This window comes from Cucumis melo, chromosome 10, assembly GCF_025177605.1.
Source record: "Cucumis melo cultivar AY chromosome 10, USDA_Cmelo_AY_1.0, whole genome shotgun sequence".
Lineage (NCBI taxonomy): Eukaryota > Viridiplantae > Streptophyta > Magnoliopsida > Cucurbitales > Cucurbitaceae > Cucumis > Cucumis melo.
Genome location: NC_066866.1, coordinates 1,144,829 through 1,165,893, shown reverse-complemented (window position 1 = coordinate 1,165,893; position 21,065 = coordinate 1,144,829). Strand labels below are relative to the sequence as shown.

The following is a 21,065-nucleotide window of genomic DNA, read 5'->3' as shown; positions in this document are numbered from 1 at the left end:
TCTACGGACAAAATAAGAATTTATTATTAGACGACATATAAATCAAGCGGAGATCAAGCTCCCATCTTAACTTTATATTCCCCACATAATATAGATATAAAAAAGAAAAGGAAAATTGTTAGAGCCTTTGGTAAAATATTTACATTCCATAAAGAAAAATCAAATATATTAAATAGTTCGTTAATTTTTTCTATTTTAGAAAAAAAAAAATCCCTTAAAAAACTACTATATTGATACAGTTAATAAAAGAATCAAAATATAAAATAAAATGAGTTTCAAAATCAAAATATTAATTCACGAGGAAGTTATTACAAATTTGACATTTGGAAGGAGAGTCTAAATTTGAAAGGCAGAAATGGATGCACGTTGCGCGCCACCTAAGTGGACCTCAAAGTGAATTTATGGGAATATGGAGGATGAGGCCTCAGGTTCTGCTTCGTCGCCGAGAAAATTGGACCATTCTCGAAGGACAACACTCGCTCCGGTAATCATAAACTTCTCTCTTCTTCATTTCTTTCAATTGTATATTTATCTGGAACAATCTGGTAATCAATTCCCTAAACTACTAGTCTTCGTTCATTACTGTTCCTAAAAATGCCGGGAGATGGTGAAATCACTGCTGATCCAACCATCGAAGCCTGCACTAAAGAGGCTTGCGATTCCAAAACCACGAAGCGTTTGGCCGATGATATCATGCCTCACATCCTCAATCTGTGAGTTCCCTTTTTTCTTGAGTTTTCACTCGTTAACTCTTTTTTGGGTTTTTTGAACGATGAGATCATCTTTGTAGGTATGGATCTTCTGCAACGCCTCGAGATTTTGAAATCTACGCTCCCGATGCTTCGTTCGAGGATCCACTTACGAGAGCTTACGGGTATGTACTGTTGGATTGGATTTTGAAGATGAATTTGTTGATTTATGATTTATATGTTTGAAAAAGCAACCGTAAGATCATTAATGACGACGAGGAGCTAAGTACAATTTGTCGTGTATTGATCCGTGAATTGTTTATTTCAAAGTTGCTCTGTTTTTCGGTTCTGCAGCGTGAAGGAAATCAAATCGGCATTTTATTCTCTGTCCAAGGTTCTTATCACTTTTCACTCTTTGGAATCGGTTCCTTTAATTTTGACTATAACATAGCATGTTTACGATTGAAAGTTCACTCAACTTTGTTTCTGTTCTGGATGAGATAGCTTTATCTCCTTTGAAATTGCTGATATGAATATATCAAATCAGATAAGGTAATTTGTCTCGAATTAGTTGATGCTGATTGTTATAACCCAAACTTAAGGTAAATTCAAATTTGATTCACCAATTGAAGGCTCTTCCATCGAGTTTGTTGCTTTCGAGGCATGCCTTGAAGAAGTTACTTGGAGTTCAAAGTGGCACTATCTGGAGAGGCATGTTAAGGATCTACGATGGAACTCGTTTTAAAATAGTTGTAGAAATTGGACTACCAAACGATAAAAATTGAACCTCAAACTTGTACCATTGTTACAACTTCTACAATTATGTAAGTTTGACGGTTGAATTTCCATACTTATATAAGTTCGGATATTCAATTTTTACAATTGAATGTTAGAGGGTAAAATTCCAACGGTCTACCTAAGGATGGTTTCTATAAGTTGTCCTATAATTGCAATGACTTAGGATTTTAGAGACAACGTAGTTTGGACTAGAAGAACACATTCACACATATATTGGACACCAACTTCACATTATGAAGAAAGCCTTGAATTTCACCTTTTATTATATATGAATGAGCTTACACCCCCACTCCTATCAATATGGTAGATTTTCAGTAAAAGGATTTGAATGTTTAGGGATGAGTAGAAAATGAGACGAAATCTTCTCTAAATAATCTTCTACTTCTTGTTGCAGTCTTTTAGGGTTTTTTTTTTTTTTGGTATTTCTCAGGTCTTCAGTGAATCAAGAATTGTGGAATACGATTTCAAAGAAAGACTTATTTCCCCTGGAAAACACGAGGTGCATGACCAAGCACAGTCACTAGTATTGTTTTCTTTCTATTATCAATTTATTAATGTTTATAGTTGACTGAGAGTTTCAATTTTGCACACAGATTATTGTCGATAATAAGCAACACTACAAGTTTTTGGGAAGAAACATAGATTTGGAATCCCTCATTAAGTTGTATGTTGTTGAAGGAAAAATAGTTCGTCATGAGGACTGGTATGTTAGCCAACATTTTTCACCTTTACATTTCTTTGAATAGACTTGTTGCCTGCATCTGCCTCTTAATTATTCTTTTGCTTGCAAGTTGTGCTCTACTCCCTGAAAATTTGAACTTCGGTGCATTCTAGATTGCATTCTTCTTTGTACAACTCATCCAATTGCACAGGAAAGAAATTAAACTGTGGTTGGAAAATTGGATACACAAAGATGAGCATAACCTCGAATGCACCATAGTTCGTTTTATTTTAAAGAATCTGTAGAACTTTAAACATAACAGCTCCAAAATTAATGTTTGATTGTATACTATTTTTTTGTTAGGATAATTGCAACGGTTAAGGTTATTTAGCGTATAACAATCTTTAAAGAATTGCAAATCTACCAAAATCTATGAGAGAGTTGATCACTATCGACTCCTATTAGTGATGGACTCTAATTAGCGATAGTGGTCTAATCACCGACAGACTATAGGAGTTAGATTTTAATCTGGTTGTATTTGTAAATTTTTCTTGCAATGTCTCGTAGATCTGCTAATGCTTTGAGTCTGATTGCTATGTTTGCAATGGCCACTTGTTAGCTGATAATAATTGATTTTGGGACTTTTGATTAGGTGGAACAAGAAACCACTCTTGAATAGAGAAACAGTCCAATTACCCATGGTTGGTCGGTTTTTGGAAATGACTCGGAGAGGTACAATGTTAGCAACTCATGCAATGATGGGTTTTGGAAAAGATTAAACTTTAACAAACCCATCCAGTATGCCGATTCAATATAGTTTAGAATTACACTGTGTATCTCCTCATAGGAATTGGGAACTCATAAGTTAGTCTATTATAAGTATATATTTTCTCAATTTCTTTTCTAAGATAATGTACCAAAGTTCATCACTGCCTCGTAGCTTTCTCGAGTATGGTTATCGAGATGATATGGTTTGGTTGACTCCTCTAATTTGTTAGACAAGAGCTTTGGTTCTTTTTCATTGTCTATGTGAATGATTCTAGTTGGGGTGTAATTGCATCGATTCGTCTTGGTTTAAGTGTCCGACAACCAAGAATTTTAGTTAAGGAAGTAGTCTTGCATCTTCTCCTAAGTGACTTTTTCGTTAACATTAAAATTGCTTAAATCTCGAATAATGGAATGTTGCATATATAAATATTTACAATATTATATTGATGGACGATATGTATACTGTTTGAAATTTAAATCCTCTTGAAATGAATCCTATTTCTGTTTGTGATGGTATATCCCTATTATCCAAACTCTTCCAAAAGCTTAGCGGTAGAGTCTAGAAATTTCTCAAATTGGGCCAAAAACTTAGAAGCCCATTATTTTGGGCTCTTTTGGAATTTTCATCTCAGCTTCGGCCCACATCGTCTTGGATCCATTTTCTTTTTTCAATTTTAATTTACATCCATCAATTTTAAAGTTAACGTAGACTACCGTAAACAAAATATGAACCGTTAGCGGTAATTAGCATAACCTCCTAAACAAGAGGTTTGTATTTTCAGCCTCATATTAAGAAAACATAAAATTTCAAATTTATGTTTTAGTTCGTAGGTGAGTGAGCAAAACGAAACAATTCATTATTTGCAAGTTTGTGTTCGAACTGAGTGAGCAAAACGAAACAATTCATTATTTGCAAGTTTGTGTTTTCATCGTAAACATTCTTTGGTACAATAAAAGATATTAGAATTTGAACTATAAATTTCAGTATAACTATCGAGTAAAATGTAACTTTTGACATCCAAACATTCTCTTGAACTATAAATTTCAGTATAACTATCGAGTAAAATGTAACTTTTGACATTCAAACATTCTCTTGTAAGCATTTTAAAAACATAAGGATATTCTAAAACATAAGAACAAGAACGAAACACGTATGTATGTATGTATGGTGAAATAAACTCAAAGATGATTTTTTCAAAGAAGAAACGTTATTTCTTTCGACTAAACTTAGAAATGAAAATAAAAAACCATTTGGCAATACAACAAAATACTCGAATAATAATCTCATCAACTACATTACTCATTAAGTAATTGAAATAAAGTTGTAATTATAATCCAATTTATCTTCATATATATTCATGACCTATTTCAAAAAAAAAAAAGAAAGAAAGAAGTTAAATATATATTATATATAGATATATAATAATATTGTATATACAATCCAAAAAGAAAAGGAAATTATAAAAATCCAAAAAAAGTGAGGAAGAAATCTAAGATTCTACAAAGTTTCAGTGATATGATCATGATCGTCTTCTTCCTCATGATCAAGCTCCTTTCTAATGGAGGATGGATTCAACGATCTAAGAGAAGATGAACAAGAACGAGAGGAAGAAGATTCAGTGCATGTGTAATAGTTAGAATCTGAATTAGAACACAATGAAGAAGATGAGGATGAAGATGTAGAAGCAGAAGAAGAAGAAGAAGAAGAAGCAAGAAGAATATGGATCAGTAAATCGACAAAAGCTCCAATAATGAACCGATGATTGTTCTTCCAATTAGCCTTCAAATACCATCCCAAAAGCTCTTCCAATCCATCCCAATCCTTAACTCCATGGCTCTCCACCATTTCCCCCATCGATTTCCTAAAATCCTCATACGGATTCTCCGATTCAATCGACACAATCAAGCTCTCTTTAAACCCTGACCTCGGTAATTCGTCCGTTTCAACCGATTCAATAGGTTTCGATTTCTCAAGTATCGAGCTCGTATCATCCGGTTCGAAGAACAGCCTCTCCGATCTGGCGCCACGGACCACCGTTTCGAGTGATTCTTCGGAGTCCATCGCGGGCGTGGAGTTGGTAGCAGAGACAGAATCGGAGGAGTTGGTGTGAAGTGAAGAAGAATAATCAGGTGTAGTAGTAGTAGTAGTAGTGATGGTTTCGAAGGGTTGGTCGAAGAAGATGGAGTTAACGGTCTTGAAAACAAGGTCGTTTTGGGAGCGGAATGAGAGAGTTTTGGGGTGTTTACAAGAAGGCCAATCCCATTCCCATGGGTGTGATGACGTTGGTGATTTGGATTTGAAAATGGAAGGGAAGTTCTTGATGAGATGATGCTTTTTCTTGGTGTTGGCCATTGGAAATGGAAGGTTGAAGAGAGGTTGAAGGTTGAAGGTGGGGTTTTAATGGCGGATTTTGTTATAATAAAGGAAAGGGAAAAAGGGAAGAAGATGAGGGATTGGTGAGGGATTTCGTGTGTGTAATAAATTTGTAGGTTTCGACAATTTAATGCTCAAATTTAATGCTATCTCTCTCTCTTCTTTCCTAACTGAATTTAACAGTCCTTTCCCTTTTTCAAATCTCAAATATACTTTTAATACTCTTTGTATTTAATCTTTTAATCTACTCTAACTTGTATCGTATTAACTTTTAACTTTAACTAGTTCATCTTAATTTGAGTATAGTTCTTAAGTCGTTGTTCATTGACTTCCTTTTTTTTTATTCTTTTCTATTCAAACTTTTCATTCTTCTTTTTATTTCATGAAATTAAAAGTCCCGGACTCAAATTCTTTGAGCCTTTCCTTTCTTTTCTTTTAAAGTTTGAATTCACGCAATATTACCTCATGGTTATGACATGAGAGTAGAAGTATAACCACCGCACTATAACTATATTTTGTTTAAAATAAAATATTATTTAATACATATTATTATAATCAGAAACTTCAAAATTAATGTTAAAAAACAAAAACCGATATACTGTGAGGTGGATATATGTCCCGCTAGCCTATACGTAAATACATCGTTGGTAATAATACTAAATATTATTGTTGAACGATAAATATTCAACTCATTGAATTATTAGTATTTCAAGTTAAAAGTTTGGAATAATTGCAAATATAACACTTAGATTCAAAATATTAGAATATATAATAACATTTTCAGAACAGTATTTTAGATCTTTTTTTTTTTTTTCTGAAAAGGTATTGTTAAGTACAAATGTGGAATTTGAACTCGGGATCTCTTATTCTTAGAATTGTTATTCATTATGATTACCTTAAAAGTTTTTATGTGGAGAGATACTTTTATAAGGGCAAATTACGAAAATCATATTTAAGTGTAGTAATAGTTGCGATTACACTTATATTTAATCAAAAGCATTAATAATAAAAAAAAAAATCATGAAGAATAGTATGAAAATGATTGATTAGGGAAATGACAAGAGAATGTAAAGATATATGTTAATTAGGAATAGTGTGTGTCAACTAATTCCCTCTTTAGAGAAATGCATGTGAATAGAATTATATATATTGTGACCCAAATTGGAAGGGACAACTCAAATACAAATAAAATTAGAACATGCCACAAAAAATTCAGATATTATTTAATTTTTAAAAAATATTGAAAACTCTTTAATACATCATTTTCCTTTTAAAATATAATAGTATCACTAAAAATTAGTAAACCAAAATATTTATATCCAATTCAGTAGTAATTAAAAACAGGTGGTTTTTCCTTCATACATCGAACTCTCAACTTAACTTAGATAGATAGAACGTTTAACTTAAAAGAAAAGAGAGAATGAAAAGAAAAAAAGAACAAAGAAACACACAAGTAGGGTATGATCACAAGAAAGGGCAAAGTTCATGTGAATTGTTTAATAAGGGATGGTGGAATCATTCACAAAATACTCAAAAATAACTTTTCTTTTTCTTTTTGTGTTTTATTTTTTTTTGTTCAAATATTATTATTTAATGAGAGATTTTGATTGGGACCTCAAAAGATGGGTTTCTCATTTATTACACTTACATCCCTTTTCCTTAAAAATAACTCTTTTCCTTTTCAAATTTAGCAACCACATTTATTGCTATTTATTGCCATTTTTCTTCTTCTTCTTTAAACTAAAACAAACAATTCCCTATTTGAATTACGATTTACAATTGTTAATCGTTTTTTTGTGTACTATAAGTTATATATATTGTCAATTTTGTTTATAATAGATCATTAACCTCAACGTATAAATTTTTGTAATTTAAACCAACTATAACGATACACACGTATAAAAATTATTTATACATAATAGTTCAGAAGATTAAAAAGTTAGTTATATCTTATTAGTATAACAATTATACAAACGAGAATCAAATCCTCTCGTCTATCGAAATTACTGTGTTAATTAAGCTATGTTCTTTTTAACGTTAAAAGTTCTTCATTTATCTATGAAACTATCATTTTTCTTTTCATCTCATCCATCAACTATGATAATTGTGAATTAATATTGTTGAACAAAGTAGGTTGAAAAAGTAGATTCATTTCTTGCCTTTGTTAATGTTATTATTAATATTTCTTTTAAGTGGGAGTAGTTGACCAATTACATTTAAAATCACACACACACACATACATATATATATATATATTTGTTATAACCAAAAGGAAGCAGGTTGGCCAATGATTTGAGCCAAACTTTTGGAAGATTGTTTTTTAGACATTCCAAAAATGCTGAAACCATAACCTTTTTTTGCTTTACAATTAACTTTTTAATTCCCAAAAAAAAAACTTTTTATTTAAAAGGCCAGCAAACAAAAATTGACCCTTTTATATCTGTATATATATACATGGAAAATGTCAACAACAATATATATACACACACACACACACGTTTATATCTATATATATATCCCATGTGGATGGGTCCCTTGAATATTTTAAAAACAAACTAAAGAAAAAATAGAAATTATTTGTTTCAATGAGAATCACATTTTATGGAAAAATTTTGTAGCACTTAACTAAGACATAATGCTTAAAGAATAATGTGAATGTCTTTTCTACTACTCTAAAATAATATCCAAATTAATTGAGTATTTAAGTGATAGAAAATAAGTATTTTCTAAAAAAAAGATCTAAGTTTTTTTTTAGGATTTTAAGGGTATGAAAATTCTAATTTCTAATCTCAATATTCACATACGTTGTAGTCAAACTATACTCGTAGAACTTTATACTCGTAGAACTTAGAGGTTATACATATATATTTTTGTTTCTATTCAAATATACACTACTTATTGAGTTCATTTATTAATTTTTTAGGAATAGATAATTAGAGAACATGGTGGAGAATGACATGAATTAAAAAACAATATTGTGGAGCCAAATTTAGGTTTAGGAACAGAGACAAAAAGATGTCAAGGCCATGTTGGTGAAAGAAACTCATTGTATCCAATGGCTGTGATTTGACATGATATGTTTTCCACTTATTGGAAAACTTCATGTGCATTTATTGTCTATTTGTTTCAAATTATTCAATTCCTTTTGTTTTTGTAAGGATTAACTGTTCTTTTTTTCCCCTTTAACTTCAGGTTAAAAAATATTACCACAGCCATCCTTTTACTTTTGTAATGAAATTTGATCAAGAAAAAAAAAAAAAAAAAAGGAAGTTGAAACGTAAGAAATTCTTGAAAATTTTGGATTACACGGTTTTAGAAACATAATTGCTTAAAGTAAATGCATGATACCACATAACATGGCCATATTTATCACTTGTTTTAAGTGTTTTTAAACACATTTAAGAGTGGTTTTAAGATGGTCAAAATCGTTATAAACATGTTATTAATGATTCAAAAGCTAAATTTGATGAAACAAAAATTGCATTTAATAATGTAAAATCAAGTATTAAATTAATTTTAATCGGTTAAATGTGTGTGTTTGGGAATGAATTTCTAAATATACACTCCTTTTTTACTGTGTGTTTCATAGCATAACTTATGCATATCATTTCTTACTAATGCACACAAATTATAGAATAATATGTACGTCCATTAGTAAATTTTGCCTTCATATATCTAAAAATGTAATATATATACAATAAATATAAAATATTGGGTGGTTAGGTTTTTCAACCAATAATTTAAAGGGTACATGTCTCTATAAAGAGGGTGTGAAGTTGTACAGAGATCAAAATTAAGGCAATTTGTAGGTTTTTGTGTGTAGCAATTAGAAGTTAGGTGCAAAAATGAGCTGGTTTGTCTCCCTTGATTATGATATTGATTATCATAATTTCACCCAAATTTAATTTTTAAAATTATCCATGACTGCACATGTTCTCCATTGACCATAACCATGGAGCTTAATTCAACTAATCCAACAGATTATGATACTTAAACCATTATTCTCTTTGTCCATTTCTAGACTGTTTGTTTGAATTCAAGAATAAAACTCAAATGCAAAAAATAGGTAAAGATTCAACAATTCCTTCACATCGGAGCTTGAGCAATAGGTTTGATTTTTAAAACCCCACTCTGTTTCCTTGATAGAGATTAGGCAGTTGTGGGAAGAACATGTTAGAATCTCTCCAATGCTGTTTGGTGGAACCACATGAATCCTTCCTTATCTTCAAAATCAACGATGTTCGTTTCTTCTGTAATTTAAGTTTGAAAATGTCAAATCAATGACGTAGTTTAGAAAGATAAATCTCAATACCATTTCGTATAACCAATTTGATCGTAGCTAAACAAGAAGTCAAATGCTGGAATCTCTTAAGTTTGATTTGACCTTTTTAGGTTTACACCGTTCCTTCCACTAGCATACTGTCTTCTAAACAGGAAGTTCCTCAATAGATTTACATAGGGAACTATTACAAATTGAAAAGCCTATACATAAAAGAATGTAACTTCAACCCAAATGGTTGGCTCCGTGAATAAAGTAGTAGGGCCAAACCAAACTACTAAACCATTGAACAGTGGGATTCTATTAGCAGGCTCTCAAAACCATGATCTGCCAACTACATCACCATCGCTTTCACCATCATCACCAGCATTCGATGATGCTCCGCCCTGGCATATGTCATCATCCTCGTCGTCGCTTATGTCGGATTCATCGTCCGAGTCTATGTTGGAGCTAGTGAGGGTATTGTTATACAAGTTCCAGTTTGGAGGGAAGGTCTTCTGCAAGGCTTCAGTAATCTCCCCACCAGTTCTCTCAATTTTGAGCAAACACTTGGACCAGTGAACTGCTGTTCCCATATCCACTGTTAGTTCACAATCAACCATCTCTCTACAAACAGAAAGAATGCCAGGATAAATGCATCCTTGTGCAACAGTGGCCCTCGAAAGTAACGACGTCATCAGACAATGGTAAACAGCTTTGTCTGGTTTCAACCCAGATAGCTTCATCTCCTCAAAACATGATAGTGCCTTCTCTGGTAACGAGGCACGGGCCCAACCATGAATCAGTGTAGTATAAGTTTTAACATTAGGCTTCACTCCTACAGATTTCATTTCTTCAATTGTTTTTGTTGCTCTCTGGAAAATGGTTAACCAGTTAGAATTTGAAACATGCCAAGATAGTAGTTAAATGGAAGGATTGATGAAGGGATGGTGTTTGATGAACCTAAAATACCAATTATGAGTGAAAGGATGGTCCCCAAAATGCTTAGAGCTGTAAAATCTAGGCATAGGCCACCGTACATTTTACTTTTCCCAAGGCCTCCTAAGACTTAAGAAAAATTACTGTTTTCCTCAGCCCAATATTTCATAAGAAAACAAAAATTAGAATCCTTTTCATAGTTTTCACGTTTTTCTCATTCCCTCAACCCAATTGGAGTCCTTTTCGTGGTGAGCTTTTGTTCTTTTTATATTGGTCCAATCTGTATCCTCGCTTGTCACAGTAAAAGCTTAGTTTTAATTTTTGAATAGACGAATAAGTTTGTTCCATGAACAAAGACAGGTTAAGCAGGTTCTATAAAGTAAAAAGATGTGCTATTTTAGCAGGATACCTGCATATCTCCAGCCTTGGAACAAGCATTAATGAAGGACGTGTACGTATGGATGTCAGGTTGAACCCCTTCTCGTTTCATTTGTTGCATTAGATCAGCTGCCTCCCAAACGTCGCCTCGTCGAGCCCATCTACATAGAAAGCGATAATTAATTCAATGCATTACAAGAGTGAAACATCAAAATAATCAGAAACTAATACATCTAGGATGGCATACCCGTCAATTAAAATGTTATAAATAAAGGTGTTTCTTGGAATATTTTGAGCACTCATTTCCTTGGTGACTGCCAATGCACTCTGCATTCTGCCTGATTTGCAGCACGCTTTGAGCAATGCTTCATATGTATAAACATCAAGCCCCAGACCCTCATCCCTCAGTTTAGTGAAGTAAGCGAATGCTTTTCCTGTATCGCCTAAAGAAGCATAACCATGCATGATGGTTGTGTATGTATGTTCATTTGGACTTACACCAGCTAACGTCATCTCATCCAGTATTTGTTCAGCCTTCTCCATCTGGAAAAAGAGAATTTTCCCAAGCAGTGAACAACTACTACTGAAATTATGGATCAACAATCATACTAAAAAATGGAAAGGAAGTAAGGAACTCCACCAGAAGTTTTTGAAAAGATTACAACAAATACAATGAATGAGGTTAGGATCTGACAAATTAAAATGTGAACGTCCATCTAAAATTAGTTTCATGAATATGAGAAGTTGGATGGAGTCAGCATTCCATAGAGGTGTGAGAGATTTCGAGGACCCCACTTTTTGGGGCCACCATTTTAAGAAAAGTCAGGATTTTAAGGCTTGACACTACTACTAGAGTAACTCTGTGGGAGCTATGGTTAGAAAGGAACCTCCCAAGGCATGGAACGTACATAGCAGTCGTTTGAGAGGATTACCTTGCGCTTCTCAACAAGACCAAGAATCAGAGCATTATAGGTGTGCACGGTTGGAATGCATCCAGACATCCGCATCATATCAAATACATCTAGCGCCTTCTTCATTTCTCCTTTCCTTGCAAAACCGTGTATGATGGGCATAAATGTTCGAGTTGTGGGTTTGTGCCTCTGTTTCTGCATTTCCTTGACAGTACAAACAGCACGATCCATCTTCCCCATCCCACAAAATGCCGTGATGATATTATTATAGAGTACTACATCAGGCTTAATACCATCCTTTATCAAATCTTCAAAAATAGCAAAAGCATTAGCCCAATCTTTCAACTTCAAGAACCCGTTGATCAACATGGAGAAGGTCTTCATGTTGTGCTTTATGCCAGCATGTTCCATTTCTTTGCTAACTTCCAAAGCTTTGGAAACTTTCCCAAGCTGAAAGAATGATGAAAGAAGGGTAAAAATCATAATAAAAGAGAATCTGTAACCTGATGTAGTACTATGTAAAAATGAACTGGAGAAAATAGCAATAGTTATTTATGTTAATCTTTTTTCGTTTTTTTTTCTTCCAGATATAAATCAAAACAATATGTCCATCATTAGACTACTCACTGTCATCTTGAAAGAAAAATGTGGTGAGGCCAAACACAGGAAGAAAGAAGGGAAAGAAAACAGGAAACAGGTATAAACTAACATTATGCTTCATTTCCTACTAAATATTTAGCCATACAATACAAGAATATGATAAATAACAAAGGGGGCTAAAAAACATAATTTACCTTTGCGTAAAGATTAATGAGACATCCATAAGTAATGACTGAAGGATTCAAACCACATTCCTGCATCATAGTTAGTAGAAATGAGAAGTTTAAAGATGATGTAGTAAACAGTAATGACAATTATTTCATCAACGGAGAAGTAAAGGCAGTACCAACCCAGATACAGAATGCTAAGAACGGATCCATGTAAAGAACTGTAGCCCTAACTAAAGTTCATAAGTGGTGTTCTCTTCCTTTTTCATATTTCACTTCAAATCATTATTCCTAGCCAATACAAAATTTTCCCATAAAATGATTGTCACCATCATTTTAATCTAAGTGGTGCAGCCCATGCGGCTTCTGAAATTGACTTTCTCAATAATTTCTTTGGAATTCATATATATAGGAGACCAAAATTCTTTCGACCAATGCAATCAAGGCCATCTGAACCGACTTGTTTGAATATTATATCCAAATCTTCCACCAAAGAATGATAACAATAACGGCCATTACCACCACCACCAAGCCCCCAAAAAATAATAAAAAGCAAACAACAACTTTACACAGGCACTGTACCTTAAATCTTTCAAACACAAGCAGACACTTTTCCTCATCACCAACCATTGTATAGCCATCCATCATGGTGTGATATATGTCAATTGGAGCATCTATGCCTTCTTCTTCCATTTCCCTTACCAAAGCTTCAGCTCTATCCATATTGCATCTTTGACTGGAGCCAAAACTAATTAATAAATATAATGGTATGTCCCTTGTAAAATACCAGCAAATAACCAAAGAAAAAAGAGACTTGACGAGATAAACCCAAGGAACACATTTGTCATTTATATAATAGTTAAAGTGAAAATTGATATATGAAATTACCAGTAGGCATATATAATATTCCCATAAATGATTGCATTCATTGAAGAGTGTTTCTCTTTGGCCTCCTGAAACCAGTGATCTGCAGATCTTCCAAGACAAATGCAAATGTAATACAATTTAGACAAAACAGATGCAAAGGAAAAATGAATTATGAATCATGTCCATGGGTATAGAAACAGAGAAAAATTTAAAAGACTAGAAATTACAGAGAGAGAAAATGCATCCTTCATAGGCTCAACCATAAGGCAGCCCTCACAATGAACAAGACCACCACATGATTACAAGCTACGAATGATAAACTTAAATAGTCACTAATGAATGAAAGCTCAGTTCTTTTACAATAGGGCCAAGTTAAAGGTTTTTTTCTCCTTTCTACCATACAATATAGTAGTCCAGCTTCCTGACAATTAAAGCAAAAGAAATATATACAAATGAATGTGTATATATATATAAATGCAAAAGAAATATATACGTATACACGTACATGTATATCTATAATGAAAAATTTATGAACCTACGCATGCACACATTTAATGATAATTACTTACTCTGCATTTCCCATTTTGGCAAATCCACCCACAAGAATGCTGTAAGTTACCAAGCTCATTTCTATGCCTTCTTCTTTCATTTTTCTAACACAAGATAGTGCTTCTTCCATGTCTCTGCCAACTGCATAAGCATGAATAAGGCTGCACATCATTAAAGCTTACTGTTATCGCAAGACGACACACTTGAAAGAACATTTAGATTGAATTAATAAAGTACATATACTTTGGCAATGACATATCTACCATCAGAATATATTTCAAGCATAAAATACTCAATTGACGTTCTATACAAATCAATCAAACTTTAACCATTCAAAACTGGAATGGTGACCTTTGTGTCAATAAATGAAGCAAAAATATTAAGCTAACATTGAGATCAAATTAACATATGACAAAAGAAAAGGGGAAAAATAGGAATAGTTTATTACTTTGTGTAGACATGAGACGATGGTTCTATTCCCCTAGCTCGCATCTTTTCAAAGGTTTCACGTGCACGATGCATATCACCTCTCCTTGCGTAGTAATTCACCATCAAACCATACTCTTTCCTAGAAGGCTTAATGATAGTAGATTTCATCCCAAAACAACAAAAAAGATCAAAACAATTAATATGAAAATGCCCTAATTCAGACTTTTCACTTTTTATGTATAAAATTCAGCAGAAGGTGAATGTGAGATGCCTCAGAGCTTGCTTACACTCATGCTCGTGAACAGATCGTTGTTGGCGCAAGTTTGAATGAATGAATTCAAGTAGGCACGATGATACTTAGTCATACCAATATATAAGTACACAGCTTGTTTATAACTCTTATAGCAAACTCCAAAACTAACGGGAAATCTTGAACTCTCACTTATAAGATATAACTACATATGAATACTAACTAGCAGTTTAAAGCGGCCATGCTATACCATAGTTCTAGCCGACCTTGCCAAGTCGACCAGAACTATGGTAATAAAAATTGACTAGAATATCAGACGCATAATTCAAGAACATTTCAAAAGAATTTAAGAAACTACCTTCTTGATCCTGTCGAAAGCCGATACAACCGCCTGCCAGTTCTCTGGCTCTGTCTCAATAACCTTGCGAAAGCCATTTCGTGCTTTATCCCTCTCTTCATGCCAATGGGAACGATACTCCACGCTGTCATCTCCCTCCATCCATCTCGCCCTCTCATTCGTCTTCTCCTTTAACCTCCTCCCATCATCCAATTTCACAGTCAAAACCCTTCCGTGAAACTCCACACCGTCAAATTCAACGGCCTTAATGGCCGACTTGGCTGCAGTTGGCCCATCGTATATGATGAATCCGTACCCTGCATTTCTTTCCGTAGCATTGTGACCTTTAATCAATATCACATTCTTCACAGGACCAAACTGCCGGAAAAACTCTTGGACCTCATGCTTCTTTATCCAATTAGGCAAGTTCCCGACAAAAACCTTACCCTCTTGACGGAATTGAACTTCTCTCCGCCCCTTACTTGAAGAATTCTCGGTTTCAATTTCTTCAATTTCATTTTGGTCTTCCTCCAATAACTCAGAAATCGGGGGAGGCGGTGGCGAGAGTTTACTCGAGAGCCAGAGCTTTTCAGAGAGCGAGTGGGAAACAGGGGGTGGCGGAGGTGGTGGCGGAGGAAGAATAGGAACATAGGCTGAACCGACCAGATTCCTGAGAGGGTTAGAGGGAACTTGGGAGGTAGTACGTTTAGGAGAGGAAGTGGTCTTTAGGGTTTGGGGGCGACGGATGCGGCCGGAGAGCGAGGGGCTTGAACTGGAAGAATCATCAGAATCTGAACGAGGCGGCGTCGGCGGAGACGGTGGCTTCAATGAGAAAAGAATAACGGCGGGAGGAGGGTGAGAATAGTGGTGGTGGTGGCGGCGGCGATGTGAGGAAAAGACGGTGGATGAGGTGGTGGTGGTGGCGTTTGAGAGTGAACGAACATCCATTATCTTTTTATCTTTCCTTTGCCTAATGCTTTGTTTCATGCAGCTTACATAGTGACAGACTTAGAACTTCCAATCAGCTCCTAAATTATAATTTCCTTTTTCTTTTTGGATATTTTCAAATTACAACGTGGAAATGTCGTGTAATATTTTAAAAAATAAATATAATTATTTGTAAAATTTTAAATTGAATTAACTTTGAGTTTGTATTGAATTCAATATATCATCATGGGTAATACAATAGTCCTTTTAGATGTTTTAAAGTTTGTCGATATAAAAAATTAAATATAATTGGAGTGTAAAACAAATAATCCACCATATTTTCCTGACTTGCATGATTAATCAGTTATCAATGTCGAACATAAATAAAGCGTTGTAGGAGTTCGACTAACATGAAATTTTCTAAAAGATTCGTCAACTCAATTTTATAACTTATTCTTTATTTTTCCGTTCAACTCCGATTTTGTATCCAAACCCTAGTCAAGTCAGCTCGTCTACATTCCTAATAACTACAAATTGTATTTCTTAAGTGAAATTACAGTTAAATAATAATTTTAGTACAAAAACCCTATGTTTGGATCGTTTGTATAAGAACGTATACAAATAAGACAATTTAAATTATTTTTTAGATGAATTGACCAATGAGATATTGTGAACAAATAAATGGGTGACACAAGAACTTGAGAGAATGAAATGTGGATTAAAAAAGTTAACAAAATTATAATAAATCAAAATAACAAAAACATGTTTTTATTGATAATGTATAACAAAGAAAATTCAAGGTCAAATCTGTCTTTTTGACCCTACAATTTAAAAAAAGAACACAAATGAATACATTTAATTATTATAAATTGAAAATTTAATTAGAAAGAATGAATATTAGCATCAGAAAAACACTGTTATAGGACTCCTCACTTTGTGTTTTCCATCATCCCAAACCAAAGAAGCTGATTCAATATCATTCATAATTTTTCCCTTGATTGTAACCTCAAAACTTTGCTCCTCTCCCAAATGATTGAACGAAAGAACAGAAGGATTTACTTTGATCTCAAGATTCTTCCATGGATTAATTATAGTAGCTTTATATGTTGCAGATTTTGATCCAACATTGGTGACAGTTCTTCTATAAACTTGGTTGATTGGTTCTGAGGCATTCGTGGCAAGAGCGAATGAAGGATAGTTTAGGTCGAACACTGTGTCGGAATCGTTCGAAGAACAAGTATTGTTGTCTTCCGAAACTAGTTGGAGCAACTCGGTGGTATAACCTGTAGGAAAATAAATTAAAAGAGTATAAGAACATAGTGTGGGATCGATGATCATTAATGTCTAACAATAGAACACATCCTTTAAACTAAAGCCATTAAATCAAATATCCAACAACGTCGTCTTTGTTTTAGGGAAAAAAGAAAACAACAATTTTGTTCATACGTTCAAATTTTTCTCCGAACAGTACCTTGGCCACACAAAAACCGTACGTAGTCAGTTTCAGAAGCATCGTAGATTAATCCAGGATGCACTGCGCCTAGTGGATTTAAGTGACCAGCACCATATGCAAACTCTTTCTCTTTATTACGTTTAGGGCTCATTGGAAACGCTGCGTGCATATAGATTTGATTGGTTAATATTAAAAATAAAATAAAAAATGTAACAAAATATCACAATAATCTATCTTGCTCAATCGCATGCTGCTTATTATAAACAGGGTTTTGATATATTTTGCCACGCATTTATTTGAAAATAGACCATGAAACTAATTACCTGTAGTCATGAGGGCAGATTTAAGGGCAGCAGGAGACCAAGTAGGATGGAATGATTTAACATAAGCAGCTACAGCAGTAACATGTGGACAAGCCATTGAAGTTCCTGAGATGATATTATAAAGAACTCTTTGGTTATCCTCTACAGCTCCTGAGGGTGAAGAAATTGGAGGCCATGCTGCAAGAATTTCAACTCCTGGAGCACTCAAATCTGGCTGCAATTTTTATAAGAGAAGTCATATAATTAATAATTAACTACAAACAAAGAATTAATCCCAAAAAACATCGATAAAATTAAAGTAAAATTGAATAAATATGTTACCTTGAGAATGTTGAGAGTTACTGGGTTTGGACCTCTTGAAGAAAAAGATGCAACAGATGGAGCTCTTTTACGTTTTCTTTCTGTGCTCTTCTTTATTGTGGCTGTCGGAATGCTGTAAAACCCATCATGTAATTAACCATTATGGATACACAGGAGTGATTTAATTAGAATATATATATAGAAATGGAAACAAGGTTAATTATTTATAAAATTTTGATTAGGTTTACCTATTGGTTGAGTTGATGTAAGAGAGAATGACAGCACCAGATTTAGAGTCAACATGAGAAGCAGGAATTGGATAAGAATGGCCATCCATTGGAGAATCATCTTGCATTATAATACCCACCGCACCTTTTACCGCCACAACTTCTGTGGCATCGATCACCGTATCGCACACTACAATTTTACCTTTAGCCAACTCCAAATCTACTGAGTTCTCAACGCACTCCCTGATTCAAAGCTCAAACATTTTTAATATTTATTACAGCCCAAGAACATATAAAAATTAAATTTAGACGTTTAAAAATACCTCGACAAGGAACTGCTTATGTTAGCTTTAGAAATATCTCCCCCGTAAACCAATGGAATTTGTTTTCCCTTCATATCAAATGTATTGATGCTGGCTCCCTTCATATACCAAAAATGAAATTATCTAATTAGTTTCATAGATTTAATTTAAATGACAAAATGAGTTAAATTAAATTAAATTTCTTACTTTCAATTCTCTTCCATCTCCGAGCTCAACCATAGTTTCGAATACCCGATCAGTAGTGCTAGCCGCTACTGTCAACGACCATGGCGAGTAGTTTGCAATGGTTCTGAAACCTGGGCCGGTATTTCCAGCTGCTAATGACGACAAGATTCCCTTTTTCATTGCATGAAAAGATCCAATGGCCATGGAGTCGTTGAAGTAATTTACAAACCCTGGTGCTCCGAGAGAGCCAGAGATGATGTCGACGCCGTCAGCAATGGCATCGTCGAATGCAGCAAGGATGTCGGCGTCAGCACAGCCGTCGGACCAGCATACTTTGTATACGGCAATGCGTGCTGATGGGACTCCACCTCTGGCTGTGCCGAGGCCAAGTCCCAACATATTTGCTTGCTGAACCAACCCTCCCGCTACCGTCGATGCTGTGTGTGTCCCGTGACCATCTGAATCTCTTGGACCTTTGATGTCGCCTTCTAGGTCCTGACCGCTGCTATGATATGATCGAGCTCCAATGATTTTACTGTCAAATATACACTTTCAAAAATTAAAAGTCGAACAAAAAAGATCAAAAAAGGTTGTATTTTATTTAGCATTTACAAAGTAAATTCAAACCATGCATTAAATAAAGTTTTGTAGATATATATGTTGAATTACTTGTTGCAAGAGAAATTGGCAGAGACTTCACAGCTGCCCTTCCACTTGGCCGGCGGCGGACCGTATCCCGTGTCGTCAAAACTAGGAGATTCCGGCCAAATCCCGGTGTCGAATACTCCGACAATGATATCACTTTCCACCGCCGGAACTCTCTTCACTTGTTCCGAGAAGCCCATGAAGTCCCAAGATCTTGTTGTGTGCAGTTGCTTTTTCCCATTTGGGAAAACTGATATCACCCCTTCCATCTCTGAAATGCAACATTTATGTGTTAAAAACAAATAGTAATCAGTTCCATTGTCGCTAATTCGCCTCCTAATCTGAAATACTATTTATTACCTGAAACTTTCTTTGCTTCTTCTTCAGTCATCTTGGCCACAAATCCATTGAAGCTTCTCTTGAAGCTATGGAGTAAAGATTTTGGAGGGAAAGAACTGAGAAAAAAAGAAAATTAATTATAGTCAATAAGCTTTTATTTTCTTGTGAATTCCTTTTTATGCATTAGATGATCATCATTAATCATTACCTGCCAATGGTTTCTTTTAGTAATCTCATATGGTGAGATGGTGTTGAAGGTTTCCCTTTTGGATGATTTCCCATATACACAATATATGTCTACAAAATTTTTTAAAATATGTTACAAAGAGCTAGGGAAAATATAAATTAAATTAAGATGAATTCTAAGAGAGAAATTTCTATATATATATATATATATATATATATATATATATATATTAATAATTTGAATGTGATTGTTATAATAGCAATGATTTGATTACCTTTTGAGAACCATTGTCTTGTGAGTTTGTGGTGAAAAACAGCAGGAAGAAGCAGAAATTGAGAAATAAAAGCCTTGAAATTAGAGGAGACATTGAGTGAATTTAATTATAATGGTTTGAGATAAATGGAAAATGTTTTGATGTGAGTTGATCACGAGATTATGGGAAGCTATTTATAGATTAATATGATTTGGGTATGTTTGCAAAGTAATTATTTAAAAAAACTACACTTGTTTGGTTGTATTATTCAAATATTAAAAAAAAAAAAAAAGCTGTACTTTTTGTCAAATTAGACTCGTATTTACCAAGTCTCGACATTGTCACAAAAAAACGTGTAATTAATCAACTATATAGTATTCAATATATAATATAGAAAAATAATGCTTTGGTTATATCTTTTCTCACAATGTTTGTGTAACCATTAGATTTACTATAACCTATGTTATACTAGGTATTATTTTATATATGTAGTTTGTAAATATTCTATATATTTTTGTAACACTTTGATGTGTGTTTTATAGATCACTTTTGATACAATGAAAATATAAATCGATTATTTATGTCGATATCGTCCTTGTGGAAACATAGATATTTAATACCAAGCCTCGAGGTTGGGGTTAGAACCTTTTATTTTTTGCAATTTGAAATTTGCACTTTTACGAGTATATCTATATAATAGATTTTTAAATTTTACGAGGTATTTCAATAAGTTCTTCAACTTTTATTTGTTATGTCTAATCAACCTATATTGACTTTAAATTATCGGGTAGATATTTAACTTTCAATTTCTATGTTAAATAGATTATATATGAGTTGTTTTATGTCTGCACTGAATATCAAACTTTTTTAGTTGTATGTCGGAAGATAATTAAACTTTAGTAAGCAACAATAAGTAATGGGTTGTTTGATAGACCACACAGTAGAATC

The 21,065-nt window shown here is 33.8% G+C and overlaps 4 protein-coding genes across 8 annotated transcripts; 1 reads left to right on the top strand and 3 right to left on the bottom strand.

Annotated features, from left to right (window-relative positions):
• The first annotated feature begins 315 nt into the window (after positions 1-315).
• On the top strand, positions 316-3,202 carry LOC103489375 (uncharacterized). Of its 2 annotated transcripts, none has more exons than XM_008448524.3 (7): positions 316-484; positions 570-713; positions 791-874; positions 1,044-1,083; positions 1,918-1,986; positions 2,081-2,190; positions 2,801-3,202. In XM_008448524.3, exons 1-7 carry the CDS (start codon positions 360-362, stop codon positions 2,925-2,927), a joined length of 699 nt encoding a protein of 232 aa, XP_008446746.2. In that variant the 5' UTR covers positions 316-359; the 3' UTR covers positions 2,928-3,202. The 2 variants fall into 2 exon arrangements, with proteins under 2 accessions (XP_008446746.2, XP_016900182.2); XM_017044693.2 differs by having other exon boundaries at positions 1,020-1,083.
• Positions 3,203-4,414: 1,212 nt separating this feature from the next.
• Positions 4,415-5,269, bottom strand: LOC103489374 (transcription repressor OFP13-like). The gene has a single exon (XM_008448522.3). It carries the CDS (start codon positions 5,267-5,269, stop codon positions 4,415-4,417), a length of 855 nt encoding a protein of 284 aa, XP_008446744.2.
• Positions 5,270-9,646: 4,377 nt separating this feature from the next.
• On the bottom strand, positions 9,647-15,984 carry LOC103489379 (pentatricopeptide repeat-containing protein At5g04810, chloroplastic). 4 transcript variants are annotated; one of them, XM_051091026.1, is made up of 10 exons: positions 14,997-15,984; positions 14,408-14,535; positions 13,980-14,120; positions 13,432-13,518; positions 13,126-13,291; positions 12,571-12,630; positions 11,798-12,226; positions 11,113-11,408; positions 10,897-11,026; positions 9,647-10,423 (listed from the first exon to the last, which is right to left on the bottom strand). In XM_051091026.1, the coding sequence occupies exons 1-10, from the start codon at positions 15,960-15,962 to the stop codon at positions 9,884-9,886; spliced, it is 2,943 nt and encodes a 980-aa protein (XP_050946983.1). In that variant the 5' UTR covers positions 15,963-15,984; the 3' UTR covers positions 9,647-9,883. The 4 variants fall into 4 exon arrangements, with proteins under 4 accessions (XP_050946983.1, XP_008446749.2, XP_050946985.1 ...); XM_008448527.3 differs by having other exon boundaries at positions 13,126-13,279; XM_051091028.1 differs by having other exon boundaries at positions 13,126-13,279; positions 14,408-14,527; positions 14,997-15,133.
• Positions 15,985-16,805: 821 nt separating this feature from the next.
• LOC107990778 (cucumisin-like) lies at positions 16,806-20,231 on the bottom strand. The gene is made up of 11 exons (XM_017044730.2): positions 20,139-20,231; positions 19,886-19,974; positions 19,699-19,793; positions 19,363-19,609; positions 18,715-19,228; positions 18,529-18,626; positions 18,227-18,448; positions 18,000-18,111; positions 17,679-17,892; positions 17,374-17,514; positions 16,806-17,185 (listed from the first exon to the last, which is right to left on the bottom strand). The coding sequence occupies exons 1-11, from the start codon at positions 20,229-20,231 to the stop codon at positions 16,806-16,808; spliced, it is 2,205 nt and encodes a 734-aa protein (XP_016900219.2).
• Between the last annotated feature and the right edge of the window lie 834 nt (positions 20,232-21,065).

What these genes read in the sequence shown, in the direction of transcription:
- LOC103489375 (XM_017044693.2), top strand. Translation starts at nt 360, where the DNA reads ATGCACGTTGCGCGCCACCTAAGTGGACCTCAAAGTGAATTTATGGGA. An exon ending in CATTTTATTCTCTGTCCAAG is followed by an intron (nt 1,084 to 1,917) that starts GTTCTTATCACT and finishes GGTATTTCTCAG; the next exon opens with GTCTTCAGTGAATCAAGAAT. An exon ending in TTTCCCCTGGAAAACACGAG is followed by an intron (nt 1,987 to 2,080) that starts GTGCATGACCAA and finishes TTTTGCACACAG; the next exon opens with ATTATTGTCGATAATAAGCA.
- LOC103489374 (XM_008448522.3), bottom strand. Translation starts at nt 5,269, where the DNA reads ATGGCCAACACCAAGAAAAAGCATCATCTCATCAAGAACTTCCCTTCC.
- LOC103489379 (XM_051091026.1), bottom strand. Translation starts at nt 15,962, where the DNA reads ATGAAACAAAGCATTAGGCAAAGGAAAGATAAAAAGATAATGGATGTT. An exon ending in AATATTATATATGCCTACTG is followed by an intron (nt 13,292 to 13,431) that starts GTAATTTCATAT and finishes TTTATTAATTAG; the next exon opens with TTTTGGCTCCAGTCAAAGAT. An exon ending in TATAACATTTTAATTGACGG is followed by an intron (nt 11,027 to 11,112) that starts GTATGCCATCCT and finishes CTTTCTATGTAG; the next exon opens with ATGGGCTCGACGAGGCGACG.
- LOC107990778 (XM_017044730.2), bottom strand. Translation starts at nt 20,231, where the DNA reads ATGTCTCCTCTAATTTCAAGGCTTTTATTTCTCAATTTCTGCTTCTTC. An exon ending in AGAAGCAAAGAAAGTTTCAG is followed by an intron (nt 19,610 to 19,698) that starts GTAATAAATAGT and finishes GTTGCATTTCAG; the next exon opens with AGATGGAAGGGGTGATATCA. An exon ending in TACATCAACTCAACCAATAG is followed by an intron (nt 18,112 to 18,226) that starts GTAAACCTAATC and finishes TGGGTTTTACAG; the next exon opens with CATTCCGACAGCCACAATAA.